At 29.9% G+C, this 20,400-nt stretch overlaps 1 protein-coding gene across 1 annotated transcript; it reads left to right on the top strand.

Annotated features, from left to right (window-relative positions):
* The first annotated feature begins 10,495 nt into the window (after positions 1–10,495).
* Positions 10,496–11,244, top strand: LOC124827677 (uncharacterized). The gene has a single exon (XM_047300789.2). It carries the CDS (start codon positions 10,565–10,567, stop codon positions 10,829–10,831), a length of 267 nt encoding a protein of 88 aa, XP_047156745.1. The 5' UTR covers positions 10,496–10,564; the 3' UTR covers positions 10,832–11,244.
* Positions 11,245–20,400: the final 9,156 nt, after the last annotated feature.

The raw sequence follows: 20,400 nt of genomic DNA, 5'->3' as shown, positions 1-20,400 counted from the left end.
AGAGAAATTTTTTTAACTGTCTGTTTAATTTGAACCAGAGATGAATGAAGCCTGGAATTTCTATTCCCGTGTTGGCTTGGTCTTGGATGTTGTACAAGTTTTGTATATAGTATGTTTGTTATGAGTGAAAGATGTCATTTGACTCTGATGAATGGCAGTTGAAAAATCATTTTTTTAGAATTAAAAATACTCTTGTGTTTATAGTTACAATCAACCATAAATTGAATTATAGCTAATGCTTAGAATTTCAAAGGAAACATAACAGCAATATTCAAATGCAAAACTTCTTAGTTCTTACAAATCTTATTATTTCACAACATGTCCAATTATTTATCTCTTAATACATGTTACGTTTAGGTGTACTAAAAACAAAGATGTGCTTTGGAATGGTTACCCAATAAAAGTGTTAGTCTTGTTCTTTGTGGCAGAGTGCATGTTAGAGCATTCATTAAGAGACTAAGTCTTTGTCACACTTACTCAATAAAACTAAGAAGTCAAGTCCTATCAAGTTAATAGGGAAGTCTAATCAAAATTGAATTGTCTGATGAGAAATTTTCAAAGAAGGGATAAAAGGCTTGTGATTGTTAATAAATAGTTCAATATTATAGAAGGATGGTGGTAGTATGTTTAAATGTTGTGGAGTTGGTTAGTAGAAAAAGTAGAGATGGTTTCTCTCGAGGAGATGAAGTTTTCAATTCCTTTAATGATAATGTAAATTTTAAAGATGGAAGATTTTCCTTTTGTACTTTTCCATATGGGGCTACGATTAGTCATATTCGACATATAATTGAAGTCATTTGTTAGGACCATGGGAACTAGAGTTATGTCACTTTTGGTACCATGTCCCTACCAAATTTGATGAAAACAGAGCTTTTGACTTTATTTTCTTAAGAAATGATGAAAATGTTTAACATGTGATTCAATGGCATCCAATGATGGTCCCGATGAAGACAATGTCTTTCTATGTCAATTTCATGAAGGTTAAGAGCTTGACTATGTTTTTGGTCTATCATTCACCAATGTTGGTGGAGTTACTGATGTTAGTCTTTGAGATGTTGTATAGGTAAGGCAATTTAATATTTTTTTCTTTATGTATTAGTGTTCTATGGAAGGTTTGTCTTAGTTTAAGAAAAACTAATGGAATGTTATGAGCATTTTATATAAATTATATATTTGAAAATTTATTTCATGAACAACCTTAATGAAGAGTGAAAATTAAGACATGACTATGATTTTTACACCCTTAATATTGATGCTCTTAATGTTATAAAAATACGATAACCAATGTTTAATCAAGTATTTTCTTTTTTCCACTTAATACAGGAGAATAAGTTTGGAAGGCATAAAAAGTAAGTTAGATATTATAAAAGTTAGTCAAAAACAACATCAAAACCTTAATAAAGAGTGAAAATTAAGACACAACTATGACTTTTTCACCCTTAATGTTGAGTTCTAAATGCTATAAAAATATGATAGCCAATACTTTTTCAAGTATTTTTTTCCATTTAACGTAATGGAATGAGTTTGGAAGCCATAAAAAGTAAGTTAGGTGTTGTAAAAGTTAATAAAAAACAACATCAACAACCTTAAAAGAGGTTTCACAATTTTCTAGTTCATGGAGATACTCTACAAAAAGCAAACAAAGATCCAACTCATCCACCTCTAATCGTCGACTTTAGATTTACAACTCAAATTTGTGGCAAACATGTCACACACACAACAAATGAGATTTAAGACCATGATGACTTGGATGGAGCCATCGACATCATAGAGGAACGACATACACCACAAGTATTCATCTTCTTAAAACAATTATTTAACTTATTCTCACCCGCATCAAACATCCTCACAAACACAAACCACACATTAGTCCTTTGACCTTAACACCACATATCTAGTGGAATGGGAAAATGACATATAGTCATACACCCAACTCTTAATCGGTCAATCCACATCATAACTTTTCCCATCTCCTGCATATGCCAACACACAACCATTCTCCTCTCTTCCCTTGCCAAAAAATGAAACATTAGGCCTACCTTCATTATCACTAAACCCATTTAGTGAGTATGATGATGACATCCTCACCTAAGACGCAGATGAAGAAGAAGAAAACTTAGAACCCATGTCCCTCATACAACAACAACAACAATAACAAAATCCTCATATATCTCTTCCATGCAACCCACCCCAACACTTCTAGTCTTATGAAGAATTTTCTCAACATCTACACCGAGTGTATCCTCATGCATGAGACATTCGAGCTTGCACTTGGTACATTAACCTAGGGAATGATGTATCAAAATGTTGAAAATAGAATGACTTAGTTTCTCACACCAGGAGGGGGGGTGAATTGGTGAAATGTAAAAACAAAGTTTTCTTTAAGGCCTTGTTCACTTGAATGGATTTGGGGGAGAGTGATTGAGGAAATTTGAGAGGATTTGAAAGTAAATTTTGTTGTTTATTTGAGTGAATTTGGAGGTAAGTGAGAGTGAATTTGGAAGTAAAGTTTGTGAGAATTAGTGTAGGATTTGATTGACGTGACAGATTAAAAAAATTTACTTCCAAATCCATTCCCATTTACCTCCAAATTCACTCAAATAAACAAGAAAAAAATTTACCTTCAAATCCTCTCAAATCCCCTCAATCACTCTCCCTCAAATCCATTCAAGTGAACAAAGCCTAAATCTTTTTCGCAAAGTGGATGCCTTTAAAAGCTTTCTTGAAACGCAAGGAAAAAGATTTGTTTATGCAGCGGAAATTAAATCGATTGAATACAGTAAGAAGTCGACTGAATAAAAGAGTGTAGGATAGAAAGATCAAACGCTGAGTTTTTATACTGGTTCGGCCAAGCCTACATCCAGTGTCCTTCCAACCACAGGAAGCCAATGCACTATAATGATCAAGGTTTTTACAACAAGGCTTTTATAACGACCTCACGTCAAAAATATAAAACACCTCTCTAACCCTCTAATCAAAATATAGGCAATATACAAATAGACTAGTAGCAAGAATCCCCTCTCCTGCAGTCCAAACCCTTTAGCCACCCTCAAAGTCAAGAACGCAGGACGTTCTTCTTCATGTAATCACAACAGGGAACCTCAATCCAATCTTCACAAGATTGTAGCCTCTGATCTCTCAGTTACACCCAATGTGAAGATATGATCAGCCTTTGTAAGTGAAGTTAGCTTGCTTTTCAAGAATTCACAAGTAGATGATCACCACGGTCACTTCTTGTTTCTTGGAGCTCTTTCTCTCTTTCTATAAGAATGCACTTTCTGCAAAAGATATCACAAACTGTTAGATTCACAAAAGTTCTTACAGAAATCAACTTCGCGTCAATTTATAGATAAACATAACTCTGACGCATTTTAATCGACTAAGCTACTAATGCAGTCGAATACAACAATTCTGTTATTGCAGTTAACAACAATCAATGCAGTTAATTAAATGTACAATTAATGCAGTCGAATCTCATTTAATGCTTGGTCAACATATTTAAAAATATAGCCGTTGTACCATTTAATACAAGCATTAACAAAATTTCAAAACTGTAACATACTTAGTCGGATGCACGTTGCATGTAATCGACTATGTAACACAGTTAAAGAAAGTTTTGAAAAACTTACACTTTGAAAATCTCACAGCACACTTTGAAAATCATTTGTGCAAAGCCAGGAGTTTTAATCCACTCACCCCATAATGAAGTCGACTTAAAACTGTTGTTTGCCACACAATTAAAAGTTCAACATAAGTGCTTGTGGTTTTACTTTTCTAAAACATCAGACATGCATTCTCCAATAAAATCAATTATATAGCATAGTGAAATGTAATGTATCAACACAATCATGTTCTCAATGCTATAAACAGATTTATACAGTGATTGTAACATATACCATGTAAGCAATAAAACATGTAACACACATAACAACACATGTGTTATTAATTATGTTGTCATCATAAAAAACTAGAAGCTTTGAGATTGTAGGTTCAGCTAAACCAAAGCTCCCCTATCCACAATCTCAACATAAACAAACGGAACAACTCATATATGCTCTAAAACCATTTCACAATACAAACCATTGCATATACAAAATCACACACTCAAACACAACAAGATTAAGAGTGAAATGTGTCAACCAGTAATGCTTGTGGAAGTGTCAGGACATCCTTTAAACAAGAGATCAAGTATGGGAAATAAGAAAAATCGAAGGGGCTCAGACTTGTGTCACACAACTCATTACATAATATCACAATATATTGGGATCATGTATCATTTCCCAACACATACATGAGATGGTCGAATCTGACCCATCCATACCAATTACAACAGTCATTATTGACATCAATACCTTAATGAGGTACACAACATCATATAACAAGTAAGTACATAAATATATAAAATATATTGAGAACATGTAATAAAACATACACAAAAGGATACCCATAATTGAAAGAATAACAACTTGTGCATCAGACTGCTCAGCTTCCTTTTTGGTTCTAGAAAAATCACCAGTGTAACTTGTACCATTGAAAAATAAAGATGATATGAAAACCGAAAGTACACCTCCTATTTGCTGAACAGTGTTGTATGAAGTTCCCTTAATATGAAATTTAGAAGCATATTCATTTATGATACACTTGCACAAAGGAGAAATCTTGGAAGATAATGAAAAAAAAAATAATCATTAGAAACAAAAACAAATTGAAGCAATGAAAAATAAAATGATAATATTGTGATACATCATACCTCGTAACAATAGAGGTTCCTTCTCTGGTCTTCTCAAGAAGAATTTCTAGAGCAACTCTAGCTACTTCCTGTTGAGCAGTTCTTTTTTGCAGAAATTTAGATTCGGAAGTGTAATTAATCCCAACCTCCCACACAATTGACCAAAACTTTAGAATATGCAGCTCTCCTTCACTGAAAGTTTGATATACAGGAAGGTCAATGCCAGACCTTGATGTAAATTCTTGCAAAAGATTTTTGTACATTATAGGATGGATGCAGAATGGATGAAAAGAAGAAGAAGAGAAAGTTGAAAGTTGAAGGATGAATTCAGAATAGGCAAAGGTGCATAAACAATTTAAATGCCATAGAGATGGCGAGTACTCTCATTCTATCAAGTTCAAAACTAATTTATTCTCTCATCTTTCCTTCTGTAGAACACCACCACACATTTTTCCAATCTTAGGTATTGTTGCTACAACTTATATAATTAGATTAACGCATAAAGTATGGTGCTTTTTTAGAATTAGATGTGCTAATTTTGAAATATTAATTGAGTTTGGTTATTATTTTAATGTGTTGCAGGAGAGAAGGCATAATGGTCCAAGGTCAAATTGCCACTATCGTATAACAATCACGTAGGGAAGGACGACCCATTAATTAAGGTGTGCAGCATGTGAAAACACTCTGCAGCATGGGATAAAGTTGCACGATGTGATAAATGCAACATGGGAAAAAGAAAAGGTCTGCAAGTGGAATCTGCACACCACCAAATAGCCAGCTAATATACCAATACTTTCACCGCCCTTGGTTTTTCCTTGTACTATAAAACTGAGGTGAAAGGTGGGAACGAAAATATAGAGTGAAGAGAAAGTTGAAAGTTGAAAGATGAAGGGTGAATGCAACTGACAAAGGTGCACAAAGATGTGAGATGCTTTTCCATTTAAAGGTGAACAACAACTGCATCAATAAAAGTAACATTTGGCAAAAATACAAGGACGATTTGATTCTGATAATAGTAGTCGCGGGTACTCTTTTTCTATCAAGTTCAAACATAATTTATCCTCATGCATGAGACATTGGAGCTTGCACTTGGTACATTAACCTAGGGAATGGGGTTCCAAACAAAAGGAACAAGCCATATATGCTCTAAAACCATTTCACAATACAAACCATTGCATATACAAAATCACACGCTCAAACACAACAAGATTAAGAGTGAAATGTGTCAACCAGTAATGCTTGTGGAAGTGTCAAGACATCCTTTAAACAAGAGATCAAGTATGGGAAATAAGAAAAATCGAAGGGGCTCAGACTTGTGTCACACAACTCATTACATAATATCACAATAGATTGGGATCATGTATCATTTCCCAACACATACATGAGATGGTCGAATCTGACCCATCCATACCAATTACAACAGCCATTATTGACATCAATACCTTAATGAGGTACACAACATCATATAACAAGTAAGTACATAAATATATAAAATATATTGAGAACATGTAATAAAACATACACAAAAGGATACCCATAATTGAAAGAATAGCAGCTTGTGCATCGGACTGCTCAACTTCGTTTTTGGTTCTAGAAAAATCACCCGTGTAACTTGTACCATTGAAAAATAAAGATGATATGAAAACCGAAAGTACACCTCCTATTTGCTGAACAGTGTTGTATGAAGTTCCCTTAATATGAAATTTAGAAGCATATTCATTTATGATACACTTGCACAAAGGAGAAATCTTGGAAGATAATGAAAAAAAAAATAATCATTAGAAACAAAAACAAATTGAAGCAATGAAAAATAAAATGATAATATTGTGATACATCATACCTCGTAACAATAGAGGTTCCTTCTCTGGTCTTCTCAAGAAGAATTTCTAGAGCAACTCTAGCTACTTCCTGTTCAGTAGTTCTTTTCTGGAGAAATTTAGATTCGGAAGTGTAATTAATCCCAACCACCCACACAATTGACCAAAACTTCGAATATGCGGCTCTCCTTCACTGAAAGTTTGATATACAGGAAGGTCAATGCCAGACCTTGATGTAAATTCTTGCAAAAGAATTTTGTACATTATAGGATGGATGCAGAATGGATGAAAAGAAGAAGAAGAGAAAGTTGAAAGTTGAAGGATGAATTCAGGATGGACAAAGGTGCATAGACAATTTAAATGCCATAGAGATGGCGGGTACTCTCATTCTATCAAGTTCAAACCTAATTTATTCTCTCATCTTTCCTTCTGTTGAACACTACCACGCATTTTTCCAACATCAGGTATTGTTGCTACAACTTATATGATTAGATTAACGCATAAATTATGGTGCTTTTTTAAAATTAGATGTGCTAATTTTGAAGTATTAATTGAGTTTGGTTGTTATTTTAATGTGTTGCAGGAGAGAAAGCATAGTGGTGAAAGGTCAAATCACCACTACTGCATAAAAATCACGTAGGGAAGGACGACCCATTAATTAAGGTGTGTAGTATGTGAAAACACTCTGCAGCATGTGATAAAGTTGCACGATGTGATAAATGCAGCATGGGAAAAAGAAAAGGTCTGCAAGTGGAATCTGCACACCACCAAATAGCAAGCTAATATACCACAACTTTCACCGCCCTTGGTCTTTGCTTCTACTATACATTGAGGTGCAAGATGTGAACGAAAGTATGGTGTGAAGAAAAAGTTGAAAGTTGAAGGGTGAATGCAATTGACAAAGGTGCACAGAGATGTGAGATGCTTTTCCATGTAAAAGTGAACAACATCTGCATCAATAAAAGTAACATTTGGCAAAAATACAAGGATGGTTTGATTCTGATAATAATAGTCGCGGGTACTCTCATTCTACCAAGTTCAAACCTAATTTATCCTCATGCATGAGATATTCGAGCTTGCACTTGGTACATTAACCTAGGGAATAAGGTTTCAAACAAATGGAACAAGTCATATATGCTCTAAAACCATTTCACAATACAAACCATTGCATATACAAAATCACACACTCAAGCACAACAAGATTAAGAGTGAAATGTGTCGACCAGTAATGCTTGTGGAAGTGTCAGGACATCCTTTGAACAAGAGATCAAATATGAGAAATAAGAAAAATCGAAGGGGCTCACACTTGTGCCACACAACTCATTACATAATATCACAATAGGTTGGGATCACATATCATTTCCCAACACATACATGAGATGGTCGAATCTGACCCATCCATACCAATTACAACAATCATTATAGCCATCAATACCTTAATGGGGTACATGCTTGGTTGGTGAAGCAACGAGCAATTTAATATATGTACGATAACTAGGAAGAATTGTTCAATAGATTTCCATTGGTACTGCAAGCAATGCAAACATTTTTTCCCGTCTTCATATAATGACTTAAAACACAGCCAATAACTGACGACAAAGAAGTCTTGTAAAATTAACAATATTTCAAAAGATTAGTTGGAACCTTCAAATTATGTATTGATGGATTTTCCTATTGCAAATTGTTAGTGTCAGTGGACAGAACCTTCCTCTAAAGGAAATATAAGGGCACTCTTCAAGTGGTTCTAGCAAAAAATGGGAGGAACAACATACTCCTTATTACTTTTGCTATAACTGAAGGTGAAACATCAAAATCTTGGTTTTTTTTCCTTAAAAACCTTAAGAGACATGTTACACCTTAAGAAAACTTGTGCTTAATTTTGGATCGCTACAACTCTATCATTGCAACACTCAGTAGATTGGGGAGTGGATGGACTTAAGGAAATTTTGTGCATGTGTATTGCATTTGACCTATTGCACATAATTTCATCCGTTGTTTTAGGAATACAACTTTGGAGAATGATCTTGTCAACATGGGTAAGTACTTAACTTTCCAATATTTTATTCAATTATATATGGTCTTTCATTATTCTTTTCCATATTTATTTAGGATTAATTTTTTTAGTTATATTTGTATTATACACAATGATTAAACTGCTATGTAACTATTACTACAATATCGTAAGGGAATCTAATTCGAAAGCAATAACTTATTGGAACCAAATTTCGAGACATCAATGGGCACTTGTGTTTAATCAAGGCAAAAGATGGGGTCACTTGACAACTAATTTGGCCGAAGCAATTAACTCATTCTTGAAGCAAACAAGAAAGTTACCAATCTTCTCCATAATATTGGCCACATACACCAAATGCAACAACTTTTTCACAAAAAGAGGAAACACATAAGTGTAATGATAAGTGTTGGTCATGTATATTTTGAAAACTCCACCAAGGTGCTACAAGATGGTGATTCAAAATCAAACACCTGCAAAGTGGTTGAATTTGAGAATTACAACAAGATTCAAAGTGGAGGAGGTGGTCAACTGAAGAAAAAATATGTCCTCTAAGTAAATTTGTCGCCAAGTTGGATGAACGGTGGTATGATTGTGGAATGTTTCAAAAAAAATTATTTACCGTGTTCTTATGCCTTAACAACTTGCAAATATGCCCATCAAACTTCAACATATAAATCAAGTCACATTATAGGTTGGATATCGACATGAAAGTGTATGACTATATGTTTTGGGAGTTAAGACATAAACAACATTGGCCACCATAATCTAGCTTCAGGAAGGAACGCGAAGGTCGATCCAAATCATCTAGAATTAGAATTAAGATAGACATCAGGAAAGGAAGACATCTACAAAAGTGTTCATACTATCATATACCAAGACACATAAGAAATCACTGTCCTCACAATCCTGACATTAGATCATCCACTTCTCATAGTTAATTGTATTCAACTTTTTGTAATTTCAATCATTAAATAATAAATTTTCTATTCACTTATGCATTTTCAACTTCATTATATTTGTCTAATTAACTTCACAACAAATTTTTGTACTATTTTATTAAAAACTAAATATTTTAAGCAAAAAACGAAACAAAAACAACTTATTTAATTATTATTTTTCATTTTTTGGTTAAAATGGAAAAGTTTGTACAATTATTTGCAACTAAGGTTAAGTAATTCCACTTTTAAATACATATGTACTTAATTTTTTTCTACACCTATTAACAACTTTTAATACCTATTCTTAATAAGAAATATAACTAAAACAACATTTTTCAATATTTAAATGATCAATACTAAATCATTCTGTTTTTCAAAAATGGAATTCTAAATTATATTCAGTCATTCATGTGCACGTTTCATTATTCATTATCCTAAAAAATATATATATTCATATACACAAATTTTTTACATATATTTGATATTATTTTTTTTATTTTATTTTTCTTAGAAAAATATAAAAAAGTACTTTTTTATAATCATTTTATTTTTTTAATATATATCGAATGTAAATATATGTAATCCAGTGATTCCAGGTCGTGTTTCTAACAACCGAGTTCCAACATCAAAAACAAAGCGTGCAACCTGCCTAAATTTTCTGCATGTACGTAATTAAAAAAAAGAATGTGCAGGAAAAAAACTCATAAGTAGGAAGATTTAAAACAGGAGACAAAACCTAAATTATTAAGGGGAAAATGCATGATCGTTTTATTTAAGGCGAACATTAAATGTTTAAATATCGATAAAAAGAACTGCTAACATGCCGGAACTTATCTTGGGTTTTTCATCAGCGTGTCACATCAACTTCATTGGCAAATACACGTGTTCCCTATAATCCAGGATACATGAGTCATAGCCCACTGTGTTTACTTCCCCTGGTTTGCAACTTTGGTATTCCCATGTGCTTCTTTCTCAGTATATAAACATCACCGTCCTTTCATATCCTCATTCGTTCAACAAAAAACCAATCATAGTCCAAGAAGAATCACAAGATCATCATCACAAGATGAGTTCAACAATTAGAGCATGGAGTGTGGCAGCTAGTGTTGGAGTCGTGGAGGCCTTCAAAGATCAAGGTATCTGTAGGTGGAACCATGCTTTGAGATCTGCTCAACAGCATCTCAAAATCCATCTTGGTTCGTTCTCTCAGGCTGGGAAGCTTTCTTCCACTTCTTCTACCATGCTCTCCACCAGATTGAAAGAGCAGAACGCAAAACAATCAGAAGAGTCATTCAGGAAAGTCATGTACATAAGTTGTTGGGGTCCCAATTAGGTAGCATAAGACCGATAAGAAAGTCTGTTTTTTTTCTTCCGATTCAAGGATTGAGGTTTCTGTGACCATATTGTATAGTAATAGTACTGAAACATTAATTGCTGTGACGATCATTTTGTAGACTTCGATTATCACAGGGCTGACAATTGCCAAATTTTATCTGTGTTCCTCAGTGTGCTTTTATTTCCACTTCCATATGCCTAATCTGACTTTCAGAATGGCTAGGAACAATGATTAACACAGTTCATAGCTAGGATAGAAAATATGTTGTTGTTACAATTGGAACATCTTTGTAGCCGATTGGTCAGTTTTGTAGAAGAATGGTAACTGCATTTTTGAGGCTTTATTAGAATTAATTATGTGATTTAGGTTTAGCTGTAAACAGGTTGAAATTAATAATATCCTCTTATATTCAAGCAGAGGAAATTTTACAAGTTTTTTGGCTTTATGTTTCTAGTTCAGATTCATACTTTTTTCTTCTTCGGGAGTTTTTCTCATGAAGTATGAAATGATCAGAGAAAACGTACGTATTCAATTACCATCAAGTTAGAAATACAAACTGACTGCATTTATAATGTATATTGGCAGTACCCCTAATATAAAGATAAATCCAAATGATGTGCAATTTCTGATGATTACTACATATGTTCAAGGTTCTTTTCAATATGGTTTATAAGAGTAGTATACAATTTGTAAAGATTGAATTGTCTTCCAAAGTGATCTTTAAGTAGGAAAAAGATTATCAACAAATAAATGGATTAGATTTAGTACACATAATCAATTACGTATTTTTAAGTTGGGTTCAGAAATAATCCATTTATGATAGTCCAAATAAAGTTTGTCGGATTAGTATTTAATTGAGTATGTTTAACAATAATGGGTTAATTTGTGCAGAACTAGTTTTCATAAGATTTTAATATAACCGATTTTTAAATATAATTTGTAATTTCAACCTTTTCTTTAAATTTGTCCTTTCAAAAACTCAAGTAATGACTGATTAATATTAAAATAAATGCTTTCTATGTTTATAAACAAATAAATTAATCGATTGTTTAATAATAACCGATCATCTCATTTAATAAGATTAAAATTTCTTAAAAAGAATTACTCTCATTTTGAATATAGATTTTTTTTACAAAATTTTCAAAGTTAGAGAGTCGTTATTACAATTTTTTTTTTCTCATATTCAGAATATGTTAGAAGTGGACTTTAAGTCTAAGTGAATCCCACAAAACTAGCTTGTAAGGTGAGGTTTGCATCCCACTTATATATTATAATTTGATCTTCCAACACACCCCCTTTACATTGAGGTATAGAGATCTCGTGCGTGATAATAGATTTTGGGTGGTCTGATAACGGCCCGATAGCGGGTGGAATAGAATGCCCACATAGAACTCGCTAGGATAGGCTCTAACCATGGCTCTCATACCATATTAGAAAGTAGGCTTAAAGTCCACTTCTAATATGGTATTAGAGCCATGGTTAGAGCATATCCTAGCGAGTTCTATGTGGGCATTCTATTCTTCTATTTCATCCGCTATCGGGCCGTTATCGGACCATCCAATTTCTACTGTCATGCACGAGATGTCTATACCTCGGCGTGAAGGGGGTGTGTTGGAAGTCCCACATCGACTAGAGATAAAGCCAAATTATAATATATAAGTGAGGTGCAAACCTCACCTTACAAGTCGGTTTTGTGGGGTTAAGTTAGGCTTAAAGTCCACTTCTAATAGAATATCCAATTTAATTTTAGTTTTCTTGGAGTGTATTTAAAACTAAGGTCATTCTTTTAATTTAAATTTGTTTAATTGGTATTATTCAAGATTTAAGTGAAAGTGGTAAAAGAACGAGAAAAATCTCACTAGAAAACTTGGTTTGTTAAATTTCATTAGACGATTAGATGGTCATTAATGTGTTGAACTTTTTATGATGATTGACTTTTTGTGTTTGATTGTAGACATGTTTTTTACAAGTTCTAACATTTGTTTTATCGATTGAGTCTCTCGTTAGAGTGTCTAATATGTTAAGTTGTGATAGATGATATAGTTGATCCATGAACATGGCAATAAAGATTTAATTTGCTTATTTGAATTGAACTAGTTTATTTAGAAATTGTGATTTAGGATATTGTTTGATTTATTTATTTAAACGAAAAAGAAGTAAATACATTTTAAAGTAATTATCAAAACCTAATTTATAGAGCGTCTTATGCAAAAAAAACATAAAGATATATACATGATAATATAGGTTTTGTAAAATCAAGTGTTTACTTATTTAGAGTTTAGAGCTAAAAAGAATCATCATCATTACATACCATTCATGCCTATTTGTTATAAGCTTAATCACAAACTAGATTTTTTTTTATCTATTTTATCTTTTATAATTTTTTCCTCTTGTTTTCTACATGAGAGTATAAACCTTTTTGGGTTGATTATCTAGTGAGTTCGTAGTGAGTTATGAGATTTTGTGCTAAACATGTCCAATTGTATAATTTTATAAACATGTGCTTTTTAAAATTTTGATTTATACTAATAGAACTAATTTTTAAAGCATGCTAATAATTCAATTTTTAACTTTTATTGAAATTTTTGTTCGTTTGCTTAATTTTAACAATTCCTTGTTTGTAAAATAGTATAAATCTTGAACATAAATGCTTGGAGACATGAGAGATACCTAATGAGTTAATCATAAATCTGCTTAGATCATTTGTCTTTTTTGAATTTCAATATCTTCTCTTAAGGTTGTTTTATAATGCTTGTTGAAAATTCAACCTTATTCTTTAATTGAAGTTTTTCTTAGTTTGCTTAATTTGAGAGGTAAAAGAATTTATATATCAATAGTAAATGTTTGGAAACATGAGAGATACTCAATTAATTTATTAATTAATTTTATATTATTTAAAATTTAGAATTTGGATGAATGATAATTATATGATACCAAATAAAAAAAAATTTAACAATGAATGAACTAGAGAATTAATCTGCCTTTAAATTGTTTTATTCTCACTCTTTTAAGCATTATCTATATAATAAAATGTCTCATTTTACTTTATTGTTTTCTCTCTTTTTTTCTCATGCAGACACTCTTAGAATATTAATTACTAAGATTACAATTGAATTTTTTGAGAGAGTATTTACTTGCTATTGATTTCTTGTGCAATATACACTATTGATTTCATATTGGATGTCTTTCCCTTCCATTAGACATTTACTCTTTATTTGGATGATCTAGTCTTGCATTAAACGTCTACTTTTTAATTTGATTGTAAAAACAACAATGACCAATTATCATTATTGCAATAAAGTTTCAAGAAAGTATTTTTGAAAAATGTATTTTGCATTAGAAAGATCTTCTCAATATTCAATAAGAGAGACTACTCAAATTATATGTTAGTTATTTGTGAATTCATTCACAGTTCAAGTTATATCTTTATTTTCATTTCTTTATAATTTGGATTTGAATTTTGAAAGACCTCAAAATTTTCACTTTCCTAAGTTTAATAACTACACAAATAATCTTATTTCAAATTATTATTTTTAAAATTAAATTGTCGCCACTTTATTAAAATTCAAAATAAAAAGAAAATTCACATGCTTACAAGTTACATCTTAAAACTTTATTAACTTAACAAGATTGTGTATCTATGTGTGTGCCCGCCTCTTTTTGGAATATATAACAATTTTTCGATCATTAATATAAGATAGTGTCTTTCCCAATTAGGTCTTCCACAATTATTGTAATGTCAATCAAACTTTACCTATCTTTATTAGTTAGACCAAATAGCTCAAATTTGTCAATTTTATTATCATAGTTGGTCACATTACTACCATCCACTTGGGCTACACTATAACACAAATCGGATAAAAGTGAAAGAATCATATAAAATATTTCACAGACAAATAAAATTTCAGAACCAAAACATACATCTATAAATTTTGCAAATATTAAAGAAACAAAGTTCATAAAGTTAAAATTATTTTTAAAATATTATAAAAAGAAAACATATATTCATGTTTAAAAATGTTTCAAATGTTTCAAATGTCTCTTTACTAATCTCCTTTCTTATACACTGATAATTATTATATTGAATGAAATTATAAAAGAAAAATATTAAACTAATAATAACTCAAATTTATTCATAAAATTTTCTTTTTTTAACTTCAATCGATGGTGTAAATAAAATTTAAAGTAATAACATTAAATTATTATATTTTAGTAAATTAAAGATCTTTATGTAATTGCAATAATAAAATTACATAAGAGAAAGAATTAGAAAATATATTAAAAAATAATATTTTAATTAATAAAAATAAATAATAAATAAAAATACTAAAAACAGTAAAAAAGATATTACTATTTGATAACTCATTACATAAAATCGTACAAAGAAAAAAATATATAATTAAGAATATGATAATATAAAAAATACCTTAAGATTTGATAAAGTTTTTCAAATATTAGAATAATGGAACCGTCGAGGAACAATAAAAGTTGTTTTAATAAAACAAAAGTTTTTCAAGTAAAACAAAATGATCAAAAGATAATAAAAGAAGATAAATTTTTATATTACCCAATAAATGAATGACTTACATGAAAACTTTAGAGTAAAAATAAAAAGATAAATAATAAATAAAAATATTAAGGAGTAAAGATAATCAAATGAGAGACTTAAAATGTATTTTATTCACCCTTAAAATATTATATATATATATATATATATATATATATATATATATATTAATTAGGTTACTTAATAAATTATGGGAACTTTAGTAATGTAACGGAGACTGGATCTATATATACATACTCATCCTCGTCTCCATGCTAAATTGAAAAAATATGGATATTATCTATCATACTTGTATACAGTCAATGCAGAGATTCTTCATCAAGACTGGACAGGTTCATTTGTCATTTTTACTCGTTAGTCTTTCTTACTCTTGTACTTTGCCTTGACATGTATCACTTTTGTTAAAGTAGTTTTAAACAAATATGGTATGTTTTTTAATGAAGCAATAATGCCTCATATCTCTTTAGTACTATTACTAAATTTTTTTTCAACGGGTATGAAATTTGAAAACTCTTTTTTCTTAATGGTATGATACTCTCTCATCTTTTGCAACTCAAACTCTCTTATCAAGTATAAAATTTCCATATCTCGAATCTTCTCATTTCTTTTTCCTTTTTAAATAATTCTAAACTTTTTGAGTGACTATAGGGTCATGATCCTGGTGAGGATCATTTGTGAAACACCTACACACAAACATGACTTTGTATTTACCTTCTTTTATCTTCTTTTTTTCTTTTTGAATGTTTATTTGGGTCATGGTTAGATTTTCACTTAAGGGATCAATGGTGCCATCCTTTTCCTTGACTTCTTATAAGTTTAACCATTCTATAAAAGTTTGTATTCTTACAACCTACATATCATAACTTTTACCAACAAAAAGTGGAATAGTAACTTGTAAGAAATTTTCTTCTATTCTATTTTACAAGCCTTGTAAAAATGATGACTCTTGATATCATTGTTGAAATTTTTAAGAATTTTAAAAATATAAGAAATATATTATATGGAGGAGATTGTCGTTTATATATATATATATATAAATGATAGAATATTAAATATTTATAATATCTCATTTTTTATTTTTAAATCTAAATAATAATTAAATTTTTCTAAAACTGAATTTTTTTCAAAAAAATAATTTTAAATATGAATTTAAGTCATTGAATAAAAATAAAATAAAATTTAACATACTAAAAAACACATAAATCTATTTCTATAAAAATCAGATAAAATTTATATAATAATCTCTTCCTAATTAGTTCACTCTTATAAAAACTCATGAAATTAAAACAATCTTAAATTAAAATTTTCTTATTCATTGAATCCAATATATATATATATATATATATATATATATATATATATATATATATATATATATATATATATATATATAGAATACACAGTTAATTACCGCATATATTTGTCTTATAATATTAAGAGACGTCACCTTCTTAATGATTAAGTCAAAAGTATAAATACATTACCACATATGATTCATTAATTAGTGATATAATTATATGATAAAATATTACACAAACAAACATAACAATGTTACATTTTAACATTTACAATATATATTCCCATCATTTTTTTCTCATAACAGTAGGTTTTGATTCTTAAATTGCCGTTAAAGATTGTTTTTCCTAAACTTGTAAGGACAATGTCTTCCTCTTACCTAATATTTTTAAAACAAGAAACAAAATTTCCTTTGTAATGATGAAGCAGAGTCATGGCAGATTGGCTATTAGCCAAGCCCAGTATCAGATGTGGCCCTTGCAAAAAGATTCCCTGACTTCATTGTCAATATACTAACCAGGAGATAGTAGGTCCAAGGTTTCAAACAATGAAAAGAAAAACATAGCAGACACATTCATAAAATAAATTTAAAATATGACTGAATATAAACTTTTTCTTACAAGTGAGATTTGTAAATAAGTGAGATTTGTAGATTGATTTAAATTTAAAACCTACAGTTAAGATATATTATAATCATCTTAAATTTATTTTAAATTTATCAATTCAAAATTTGGTATTTGTTAAATAATATTATAGGAATAACTAACAGACCATTTATAACACACTCCATATTTATATGTCTTTAAGATATTTTAGTTTTTGTTCTTCTCTAACGTTAATTGTAATTATATATGTGTCATGTTTATGAAGTACTCCTCATAATTGAAGCAGTCATTAAATGGTACAGAGTTAAAATAAAATAGTTGAATATAACTTTTTGGCTAAAAATCTTGGCAACATAGTTATATATAGGTTTAATTGCTTCCTTTGTCCCCAGTTTGGTTGAATTGTGTCAAATTCATCCTCATTTTTAAAAAAGTTTCATTGTCGTCCTCACGTGGTATAAAAGTGTCAATTGAATCCAAACATAGAAAAAATTTGTGTCAAAGTAGTCATTTTTCCTATATATATGTGTCTTCCTTTCATATGTCACTTCTCTGGAGCTATGAAAAGCCTTAAATTGGATAAGGTAAAATGAATATCTGTACTTGATTGTATGAAAGGAAGACACAGAGATATAGGAAAAATGACTACTTTGACACAAATTTTTTCTATGTTTGGATTCAATTGACACTTTTACACCACGTGAGGACGACAATGAAACTTTTACACCACGTGAGGACGACAATGAAACTTTTTTAAAAATGAGGATGAATTTGACACAATTCAACCAAACTGGGGACAAAGGAAGCAATTAAACCTTATATATATAGAAGAGAAAAAGAAAGTTTTGATAGAAAGAACTGTTGGATTATTCCATGGCAGATAATTGGTAGAGGTTGAAATAATTAGCAGTTGATAATGAATTTCATATGCAGAAGAAAAGAGATAAATAAAGATGCCTTTGTGCAAGAGGGCCACATGGGAGGACCAGGATGTTTTTACGTGTTGTCATTCTTAATGACACCACCAACTTGTAATGCTCTAACATCATAGCTTATCATGCCATTTTCAAATTGTTTCTAATCCCTTCTTCTATCCATCTATTCTTTTCAAGCACAGTTTGATTCGATCAAATCGAGGATAAGAAAAAGAAGAAGAATGAGATGTGAATTTGTTAAAAGCATATATCCAATGCTTTTTCTATTTTCCCCATATTTCTTCATCTTTTGTGGTTTACATTTCAAGCCAAGTCCATTATCAGACACTGATTTTTGGTTTTGTTCTTATCTAAAATTTGCTTTTCGCTAAAAGCCTCCAAACCATAAAACAAACAACCTTTTCCATGTTACTGTTCTGTTAATGGAAAACAAACAAAAAAACAATGGATGCAACTTTGCTTTGCTGGTGCAATAGTAGAATCATTTTCTGGACAGTTACAGATCAATTTTAGTAGTGCACAATAAAACAAATAAAACAGAGATTCTCAAGCAATAATTGTTTTTTTTTATCAAAATACTTTCTCACTCAGTTTCATAATCACAATTTAAGGTACTATTTTTATGTAATCAATGAACCAACCTATTAAAGATGGTTATGGCTATTTATTTTCTCAAATTGACATTAATTAATGAATTTTATTAACATTTTTAGATTGAAATAGAGTATTTAACTAATTGGGAAATGAAAAGGTGGGATGGCAAATCTTGTGTGAAATCTAAAAAAGAAGTGCAAATGATTGCATAGAGAGTAGAATCAAACCAACTGTAAAGAAGTTGGACCTCAAAGGCATATATCAAATTCACAAAACTCACATCACTCAAATCCGAGTTCTTCAAGAAGTGATTAGAGAATGAAATGAGAAATATGAAAACATCTTCTTTTGTAAAGAGTTTAGCTAAATCATGGAAAGTGAGATGCTATGCTATAACCCAAAATTCGGATATTCAGATATAGCAGATTAGATAGCATTTAGTAAATTCCATATTCTCATGCTTTAATTGCCTTTCCATACCAATTATTATATCTAGTAAAGAATCTTACATTTTTAATATAGTTATTTGTTCCATATCCATTTATCTGTTGCAATATGTCCAATAGTGTCATAATTTTAACTTTTAAAACATCTCAAAAGTATTTTTAATCTCACGTTTTGAATGATATAAAAATATTAAGTATATCGATCATCATTAAAAGTATTGATTAAATAAAATGCAATACAAATATCATGTGATCATATATGAATAGATATATAGGTTTTTTTTTTAATTTTAAATGCATTTATGTAGAAGTTATTTGTTTTAAAAAAATGTTATGTAAAATGTAATTCAAATGTTGAATTATTACTTTTATGAAATTATTTCAAGTTTGCCTTTTATAAAATTACACACTCAACTGTGTGTAAATTGAATGACATCATCTGTGTTCCTCGTATTTTCTTTGAAGAAAACAAAATGTATGAGAAATACTTATTTTATATCATTAATATCTGAAAAAATATATTTCAATTATTTATATTCTAAAAATATTATAGTTTATTTAAAAGTAAAATAATTTACGTTAACACAAATTAAAAAAAAACTTTTATATAAAAAATTGTTAAAATACTATTTTTTTAAAATATTAAAAACTACTTTTGTTATTCTAATTTATACATACATTATATGGAAATTTGCTGTATAAAGATTTTAAAAAGATTAAAAAATGGTAAGGTAAAATTAACTTATATATATATATATATATATATTTAAAAAATATAATTTATAGAAACTATTTAAGAAAATTTCTATATACTAAGTTATTTAAAAATTCAATTAAATTTTTGAAATGAATCTTATTTTTTTATTTTTCTATTTTAAAATTTGTAAGAAGTTTGCTGTTATTCCATATTAAACATGACAACAACTTTAAAAAAATCAAACTTTAAGTCATTAGTTATGGAAACTACCTATTTCTGTTAAACTCGACCTGATTGATTGTAATAGCATTTTATTCTAATTAAATTCCAAGGACTTTTATAATTATAAAAAATTTCTCAATTTCCCTATACTGCCAAATTACCTCAATCATAAAGTACTAAAAACCACCATTTTGGACAAAACAT

The sequence above is a fragment of the Vigna umbellata genome, chromosome 6 (genome assembly GCF_029865625.1).
Source record: "Vigna umbellata cultivar VRB3 chromosome 6, Vumbellata_1.0, whole genome shotgun sequence".
In the NCBI taxonomy this organism is placed as follows: Eukaryota; Viridiplantae; Streptophyta; class Magnoliopsida; order Fabales; family Fabaceae; genus Vigna; species Vigna umbellata.
This window is presented reverse-complemented; position numbering and strand designations above follow the sequence as displayed.

Bases quoted from the DNA above. Each gene is read 5' to 3' on its own strand.
- LOC124827677 (XM_047300789.2), top strand. From the start codon at position 10,565: ATGAGTTCAACAATTAGAGCATGGAGTGTGGCAGCTAGTGTTGGAGTC.